The 9,355-nt window shown below is 29.2% G+C and overlaps 5 protein-coding genes across 5 annotated transcripts; 2 read left to right on the top strand and 3 right to left on the bottom strand.

Moving 5' to 3' along the window:
• Positions 1-1,473: 1,473 nt before the first annotated feature.
• Positions 1,474-2,124, top strand: Chro.50082 (maltodextrin glucosidase). Its single annotated transcript, XM_660992.1, has 1 exon — positions 1,474-2,124. The coding sequence occupies one exon, from the start codon at positions 1,474-1,476 to the stop codon at positions 2,122-2,124; it is 651 nt and encodes a 216-aa protein (XP_666084.1).
• A 331-nt stretch (positions 2,125-2,455) lies between these two features.
• On the bottom strand, positions 2,456-3,742 carry Chro.50083 (hypothetical protein). Its single annotated transcript, XM_660991.1, has 1 exon — positions 2,456-3,742. One exon carries the CDS (start codon positions 3,740-3,742, stop codon positions 2,456-2,458), a length of 1,287 nt encoding a protein of 428 aa, XP_666083.1.
• Positions 3,743-4,458: 716 nt separating this feature from the next.
• Positions 4,459-5,499, bottom strand: Chro.50084 (hypothetical protein). Its single annotated transcript, XM_660990.1, has 1 exon — positions 4,459-5,499. One exon carries the CDS (start codon positions 5,497-5,499, stop codon positions 4,459-4,461), a length of 1,041 nt encoding a protein of 346 aa, XP_666082.1.
• A 741-nt stretch (positions 5,500-6,240) lies between these two features.
• Chro.50085 (pre-mRNA cleavage complex ii protein clp1-related) lies at positions 6,241-8,064 on the top strand. The annotated part of the gene is made up of 1 exon (XM_660989.1): positions 6,241-8,064. The coding sequence occupies one exon, from the start codon at positions 6,241-6,243 to the stop codon at positions 8,062-8,064; it is 1,824 nt and encodes a 607-aa protein (XP_666081.1).
• A 181-nt stretch (positions 8,065-8,245) lies between these two features.
• Positions 8,246-9,316, bottom strand: Chro.50086 (D13). The annotated part of the gene is made up of 1 exon (XM_660988.1): positions 8,246-9,316. The coding sequence occupies one exon, from the start codon at positions 9,314-9,316 to the stop codon at positions 8,246-8,248; it is 1,071 nt and encodes a 356-aa protein (XP_666080.1).
• Positions 9,317-9,355: the final 39 nt, after the last annotated feature.

The raw sequence follows: 9,355 nt of genomic DNA, 5'->3' as shown, positions 1-9,355 counted from the left end.
ATTTTCAAACTTTTCTGCTTGGAGGTCAGCTTTGCATTCCAAAAAAATTGGGTTTTCCTCTTTTTCAGTCATTATGTTCGCAAATAACTAATGCCTTCTATATTTTTCAATTTAGCTCCATAACTTACAAAATTTTCTTTCTTTACTATTTATAAATATTTCTATTATTGCACTTACGTGTTGACCTGGAATTTGTTCAAAAATTAATAATTATACAAAGAAATATTCTTTTAATTATTTTTTTTAATTAAAAACTTTCATAATTAATTTACACTTTTTTTTTAATTTTATCTTTTATTTACCGGTATTTAATTATTTTTTAATTAAAAAAAATGCGTCCACATGCAATATTGATACCGGTATAGATGCAAGTTTTTAAAAAATTTCATGTCAATAATTTTGCATGTGGACAAAATATATTAATTAAAAAATTTGTGTGAAATAAATTAATTATTGTTAGCTAAAGTATAATAATTATTAATACTTATTTATTATTATTATTTTTTAAATATTTATATTCATTTCTGATGAATATGTATATATATGTACAGAGATAAAAACAAATATTTACACATATTTAGAAATATAATTAAATAATAATGGTAATAAATGGTAATGAATGGTATAAGAATTGCAATTGGTATCATATATATCCAATAGGATTTATGTGGTGTAGAAAGGATAAATTCTGACAAAATTGTAAGAGTTAACAAATTAGAAGAGTTAGGATCAAAATCATGGATTGATCATTTAAAAAATTTGAATATTGGAGGAATATATATAGGGCCTGTTTTTGAATCGGAAGCGCATGGATATGATACAACAGATTTGTTTTCAATAGACAAAAGGCTAGGAAGCAATGAAGATTTTAAAAATCTTGTAAAAATATATCATTCAAATGGAATTAAGGTAATTATCGATGCAGTATTTAATCATGTTGGTAGAAACTTCTTTGCATTCAACGATATTAAGATAAATGGGAAATATTCGAGGTATTGTGATTGGTTTAAAGGCTTGGATTTTTCAAAAAAATCTCAAAAAGGAGATAATTTTACTTACACCCCTTGGGAAGGTTATTATGAGTTGGTAACTTTGAATCATGAAAATTATGAGGTGAAGAAATACTTATTTGATGCTGTAGAGTTTTGGTTTAAAGAATATGAAATTGATGGCTTAAGATTAGATGCAGCTGATTGTATTTCAATTGAATTCTGGAGAATATTCAGGGACTTTTGTAAAACTAAATTTGGAGAAAATTTTGCTTTATTAGCAGAAATTATTCATGGCGACCAAAGAATTTGGGTGAGACCAAATCCATCTGCAAGCATTAAATATGAATATACTAATCAGCCATTTGATGGGGTAACTAATTATGTTTTATGGGATGCAATATGGAAATCACACCGTTTTAATAATCTTGAATTGCTTGCAAATGTGATCTCTCAACAAAATGATTTATTTAGTAGTGGATGGATGTATAATTTTGTTGATAATCATGATGTAACTAGAATTGCAAGCCAAATTGAAATAGAAGACGATCTTTTAACTGTATATATAATTCTCTTTATGTTAAATGGCTCTCCTTCAATTTATTATGGAAGTGAATTTAGATTTAAAGGAGTTAAAGGAAAAGGTCGACGAGCTGACTTTCAGCTTAGACCAAAGCTTACAATTAAGGATCTTGAGTGGCTTAATTCTGATAAAAATGATGGATTTTTGGTTTTGATTAGGTTTATTTCTCAAATTAGAGGTCATCCAATTATAGGTAAAATTCTAACTAAAGGAAATTATTTATTATTATTGAATACCAAAACCTTGTTGGTATTCGAAAGGCGTATTAAAGAAGAATTTATTTTTGTTGCAATTAATATTGATACCAAATCTGTTGAAGATTTTGAAGTTGATTGGAAAGAAAAAGATGGCCAATGGAGGGATATTTTATCTCCTTCAGATACTTATCAATCAAAAAACGGGAAAATCAAAATTAATGTGCTGTCAAATTGGGCAATTATTATTTCATCATGTATTCCAAAAACTTCATATAATCAGTACAAAATTAAAAAGTTTAAAAAAGTTCTATACAACATACCAACTTTAGATAGAACTGAATTAATTGAAAATTAAGAGAATATAATAATACATTTAAGGACAAATTTGTGTTAAAAGATAAAAGTCTAACTAGACCAAATAAATATAGAAGTTTGGTAATTGAGTACTGGACTAATGATTAAGATTTTTCTATTTTACCTTGGTAAATCAAATATCAAATTAAATTCTTTATTTCAAACAAAATAAATATTAAAAAACAAATCAAAATAATAATAAAATAACTTAAAAGGCTTAAAACATTATTATAAAGCATAAAATTCTAAAGTATAAACATCTAAAATAACTTCCAAATAATGCATGGCCTTCTAGTACTTGTTTCCAGGAAAATACACAATATTCAATCTGCTTATTTATATTTTGAGGTTAATCCTCCAAGAATTGAGAATCTCTCACTGATAGAAGAATACGAATACTTTTCACCATTAATTATGTAAGTTGACATATCATTACTGAATTTTGCAGAACTACCCAAATATGAAGTTCCACTATAAATTTCAGGAGAAATATTTGACATTCTTGTACTTAACCTATCAGAATATGCAACAAAGGCAACAATTACAGTAATATCATCAGGTTTACCACCCTCGATATGTCTATTAACATCAATCAAAGCTCCTTCACTAAAAGGTGTTACTCTAGCTCTTGACCCTGAAGGAACATTATTTGCAGCCTTTAAAGCATAAGTAAGTAATTCTTTGGCAATGAAATCTGAAACCATAATAGGATTATCATCAAAAACTCGACTATACCTTTTTCTTGCTTGATTTACAATATCAATAATATCTTCATCAAAAATATTATCAAATATCCCATCAGTACCAATAATTATCAAGTCTCCTGGATTTACATCAACCCTAAAAGACTGAGACACATTTGCAGCTCTCTTTAAGATTTCGTCATTTGAGCAATTAATATCTGGCATAATAGTAAGCTGGTGCGGGCAATTAAAGAAATGTTGTTGAACTTCACTTCTAGCAGTAATATCATATCCGCCAACTGATACATTAGATGGTAATCTTCTTCTTGGATCTCCTGTAATAGGTTTCCTTTCTATTGGATTCTCAATGAATGGTATTGGTGGAAGATTTTTTGGCTCGTTTTTTGATGGTCTTAAAACAATCATTTGAGAGTCACCCACATTTGACACCCAAAGTTGATTACCATCAAGGAAACATAGTAAACAAGTTGTAGATCCATAAGAAGCACAATTTGAGCAAGATCTACATAGTATATGTTTGAGGAATTCATATGAATGAAATGGAATCGAATTTTTATTGAATATTTTTTGCGAAACTGAATCAAATTGTACTCTGTTATTTTCTCTAATATTACAGAGCTCAACACAATTCTTTAGTAGTTCTGAAGGTAATTGACTGGGATCAAATCCTTCAGACTCTACTGAAGATACTCCATCAGCTATTCCGAGTAAATTCCATGAAACTAACCAAGAATCTGCATTTATACTACTTTTCTGTTGCTTTAACTCATGTTGGGAAGAAATTGCTGCGCCAAAGAAACTGAGTTCATCAGCTCTAGTAATATCCAACTCTTTGGCAGTATCTTCTAGCATTTTCTTTGCAAAACTTCCTTGCTGAAAACAACCACAAATAAATTCGCTAGCAATATTCCACATTTTTAAGATGAACTCTAAAATTTTAAAGAGAATAAAAAAGAAATAAGATATCCAACTTCGATTTGGCTTATTATTCAACTTAAAAAAATCCCACCTTCTGGCTATTATTTAATTATTCAACTATTTTTTTTTACAGCCCAATTATTATTCCACAAATTATTTCAAAGCTATATTTGAAATCTCAAGCTTTATTCAGTGTGCAAGATAAAAGTACAAACATCTATTTGAATGTTTGTCTATTGACCACTTTCTTTTTTCAAGCCCTCATAAATCAACTATTGTAAAATAATATTTGAAATTATTGTTTCCTATTACTAATTGTAATTTGGGTTAATTAATTTACTAATTTATAATAAATACTTCATTAAATATATTAAGTATTTAATTAAAAGCTTCAGAATACTCCTCTTAATCAATTATTTTCAAAACTAATAATAATTTTATTATTATTAGTTTTATTATGGTAATCCTCATAAGTTAACTTTTTTGTACATATATAGATTCAAAAATAAATTCATGCACATTTTGGCGCCACACAGCCATGGCGCCGGTTTGGCATTTTTTTGTAACGTGTACAGTAAAATATTGAAGGGGGGAGTGGGGTGCTAAGAGAAGGACGAAGAGAAGGAAGAAAAAGAGGAATAGGAAGAAAAGCAGGAAAAATGAGCTAAAATGAAAATTTAGAAGAAACTAAATTAAAAATAAAAATATAGTAACTAAAAGGATATAACTTGCAAGTGAATATTATTTTCAGGATCGACAGAAGTTTTGGTTATATTTACACTATCATAAAAAATGAATTTTGTAAACTTTGGGCTAGAACTTTTCCCGGAGTGAATTTTATTGATATTAGACAACAAACTGGAGTTTGAATGGTGGAATTCAAACATCCTGATGAATTGATTTGGAATCAAGTAATTGTTAAAATCAGGCCCAATAACTTTATTAACTGGGAATACTGAAATAAAATAAAGAACATCTTCTCGTGAAAATACTATACTTTTAAGAATATAATTGTCAAAATTACAGTTATTTGATTGAAAGGAATTACTACCAATTGGAATAAGCTCTCCATGCCCAAAAAGAGTCAGGAAATCTTTTGATAAATTGGAATTTGAAAATTTACCACAAATTATAAATGAAGTCATTTCACTAAGGTTTATAATTACTGTATCATCTTCTATTTTGTTTAATTTGATTTGAGGGTTGAAGATTAACTCACTTATAAAATTCTTCCAAACAATTTCTTTAATAGAATATCTTAAAGACTTGATACAAGAAATTTGTTTATTGATAGAACAGAAATATGTAAAATTAACATTTGCAAGAATTAATCGTCTAAAATTCAAGAAGCACCCTCCCATATCAAATTCCCAAAAATCTATACTTTGTTTTTGAAGTTTATAACCATCAGGAATTTCAAATCTTATTCTTGAGGTATTTTCCAAATAAATATTACCACGAAAATATGAGTACCACATAAATATATTATTTACATTCTTTTTGAAAAGCCTTTTTATTTTATTAAAAAATGGTGCAAACAATATTGAACCAGTTTTGTAAAAATCTTCATAGCTTACATGGTTTGTTGGATTTCTCCCAATGGCTAAAATAGAATTTAAATCAGATTCTTCAAAATTGTGATATATACATATTATATCACATTTTAAAGCCGTTTTCCTGAGATGCTGAGCATTAAGATTGCTACATAGTCCCACATCTCCAAGTAATATATTAACACAATTATTAATTTTCATAGTGTAATTAAAAAATGGAGAAAAAATACAATATGTATATATATATATATGTTTTTAATCTAAATACATTATTTTCATTACAATTTCTCTATTATTTGTTTAAAGTAGAGTATATTGTAAAGTGAAATATCAAAAGAAATAGTTCTTCGATTTGAATCTTCGAAAATATTATTATAATTACAAACTTTAAAGCATTCTGACACTTAAGATATATATATATATTTTATCATTACAAGCAAATTATTCCTTTTTATTTCTTTGATTAAATTAAGAATTTCAAAATATGCTTTATAGAAAAATCCAATTTTTTAATAGAAATTGAATTAGTAGAAATATTATTGTCACTTTCTATTTTAATAACTTTATATTCCCTTATTAGAACACTAGTATATTGATTTTTTTACTATTATTAAAAAAACTCAAATTAAATTCCACAAATAATCCATTTTTGACTTAATTTTATTTTTACTTTCTTTTTATACTGGGGTATTATTATTTTGTAGAGGTAAAGCTTTGGCGCCAACAAGCTTTTATATTTATATGCAATTTGAGAGATGAAGGAGGAAGCCTTGAGTATAGAATTATAAAGGATTTGAAATTATAATAATTGTTTAGTGAATGGAAGGAAATATTACTTATTTAATTTGAATTTACACGAAATTTATAGCTTTACGGTCAGAGTAACAATTTATAAGGAAAATTTTGAATTATTTAATTTCTTTAAGCGCTTTAGAATGTAAAATGGAAATACCATCAGGAATAGGATTTAATACTGGGGTAGGAGCAGGTTCTGGAGCTATTTCTGGACTAGGAGTTGGACTAGGGTTAGGGCAAGGAATTGGAACAGGTATAGTAGCAGGAGTTGGAATAGGAGTAGGAACAGGAACAGGAACAGGAACAGGAACAGGAACGGGAGGATTGGGGTCGGGGCAAGGAGGTGGAACTGGAGGAGATGTGGGCTCAGGGGTTGGAATGACAAAGTCTCAAGTAAGAGCTTATAAGATTGAAGCAGGAAGTGAATTGAGAATAATTGCTCATCCAAGTCAGCCTTGCACAATTAGACTTTACTCTTCATCATCATCAGGGGCAGGAGCTGTGACAGGAAGTGGAGGAACTCAGACAAATGCAATGACAACAGCAGAAATATTTGGAGCTGAGCTTCCTCCAGATGTTGATATGAAGATTGCTCCATTATCAAGAGTTGCGATATATACTTGGCATGGATGTATTTTACAAATTAGAGGATTGGTTCAGCAAGAATATGAAAGTGTGAATAAAAGTATGAAAGAGTATATGGAAGTTATTCAAGTATTGGATAATAGGAGAAATTTTTCAAAGCTTCATGGGACTTTAGGTCCAAGAGTTATGGTAACAGGATCATCTAATTCAGGTAAATCCACCTTGTGTCAGATTCTTTGTAATTATGCAGCCAGAAGAGGCTATACACCTTTATTTATAGATTTAGATCCGAGAGGATCTACGGATAAAGAAAATATGCAGTTTCCAGCTGGAACAATTGGAGCAATAAAAGTTAATGAATTTTTTCTTCACAGCAAAGAGTTAAGGAATCCTCTTTCATTCTTTTTTGGTCATTTAAATGTAACAGATGACCTTCAATTATATTTATATTTGTGTAGGCTTCTAAGTGGTGCAATATCGCTTAGGAGTCAAAATATTCAAGATACAAACTCTCAAGCTTCAGGATTTATATTAAACGCTCCATTTCAGCCGTCAAATGACCTTTTAAAAGAACTTATTTCTATTTTCAACATTGATGTCGTAGTAGTAATGGACGATCCAAGTACCCAACACTATTTATCAGATCAATATGACTATAAGGAACCCCAAAGCTATGAAATCTTAGAAAAGCAACATTTGGAAGAGTCAGGAAATGCAAATAACTCAAGCTCTGATCAGGAAATTGATATTAATAAACTAAATATTGAAAAACAGTTTGAAAAACTACCAAAGATTTCTGTTGTTGGAGTCTCAAAGTCTGACGGAGTTATCAGTATCACCTCGCAAAGGCTTGCTGAAATTAGAAGAGAATGTTTAAAATCCTATTTTTTTGGAACCCCCGAATTCCCGCTTAAACCTCATACAATTAATCTCAAAGTAATACCTATGGGAGATGATGGCAAGTCATTAATTAATACTAGTACACTTGTTTCAAGTACTTGGTGCCATCTAGTTGAACTTCAGATTGCATCTTTACCTGCATCAGCTCTACCTGCTGACCAAGATGTATCTATGATTGATAATCAAGCTCAAATTCTTCCATATAATAAACCTTTAAAAAATCTTGTGAATACTATTGCGGGAATATGTCATGCAAAAAATTCAACATGCGCGCCAATTTCCTCAATGGCAGGAATTGTACATATTAGAGCGGTGCATGAGGATAATAATGCCGGTATGGAAGACATGCAACAAAATCGTCCATATACAAATATGACATTTCCAACAATAGAAGTTTGGTGTCCAGGATTAAATGAGCACGGAGAATTTCCGTCGCATTATATATTTGTTGGTAACACACAGAAGCTAAAGTTTCATTTGGAATAGAGTTGGATAACGAGGTAGTAGGGGAAAAAAAGATTTGAATTATTTTCATTAAATTTGCAAAAGCAGGAATTCAAATGCATGTACCCCCCCCCCCCCTCATTTTTTTTAACGGTTTTAGAAATGGAGTAATTAATAATACATGTTTTTGAAAATGCTAGGATAAATTAAATCTAATTATTAATTAATCGAAAAAATTGCTTGTATTTGAATTTTCATTATTCTTAATAATCTCCGAGTCCTCAATTATGTGATTGAAACCTTTACTATGTTCTTGAGCCTGAAGGTTTTCGTTTCTAACTTTTAATTGTTGGATTTTGTTATTAGAAAGTGTAGAATTAATTGCTTGGACTCTACAATTATCATTAGAAACTGATAACATATCACTATCTTCTAGCACAAATGCTCTAAAGACATTGAGAATATTTTCATTTCTCATTTTCTCGTGGATAGATTTATCATTTTCTATTCTATTTAAAGCATGTGGTGTAGGTGTTTTAGTAATCAATTTTGATGTTTTCATATTTTCACAGTTATTATTTTCAGATTCTGATTTAGAAATAGAATCCATTGTAGTTAGCTCGTCATTTTCAGTAGATTTCCAAAAATCATCACCATTATTATTTTGAGAAAAAATTCTTTCACTCCATTTATCAGAAATCATATTTTGAAAATTATTTCTTCTAATGATAAAACCATTTTCATGATTATTACAAATATTCTCATTATTAACTAAAGACTTTTGTGTCTGATAATTCAGTTGGCTGTTTGCAACAAATGGTTTGTTAACTCTATTAGCTATTACAACACCAGGAAAATTAGGAACTTGAACATTTTGCGTATATGGTAGCAAATAAACTTTAGATTCTCGTCTTTCAGCTAATCCATGAATTAAATGACAATAATAAGTATTACAATCTCCACGTTGAAATTGCTCGCATATCTTTGTTTTGTACATTAAAGGATGATAATTAATTTCTTCATAAGAATGAGCAAAAGGGCATCCTCCTCCTCTATTGCAATGTGAAATTGAACTTTCATCCTCTTTAATTATGATATCAGGACACAAAACTGGAATATACCTAATAGTACTTTGGTTTGAGAGATAGAAAGGACATCTTCTTGGCCAGTAAATGTTATGAGAGTATTGGCATCTAGTAATTCCAAAATCACATCCCATTTGCTTTGATCTTCTACAAGGTTTTGTTCTAAATCTACATAAATCATTATCGCTTAACAATCTTGGGCATGCCATTTTTTCTTCTAATATTCTTATATTATTTACTTAAATGTA

The sequence above is a fragment of the Cryptosporidium hominis genome, assembly GCF_000006425.1.
Source record: "Cryptosporidium hominis TU502 chromosome 5 CHRO015043, whole genome shotgun sequence".
Classification (NCBI taxonomy): domain Eukaryota; phylum Apicomplexa; class Conoidasida; order Eucoccidiorida; family Cryptosporidiidae; genus Cryptosporidium; species Cryptosporidium hominis.
This window is presented reverse-complemented; position numbering and strand designations above follow the sequence as displayed.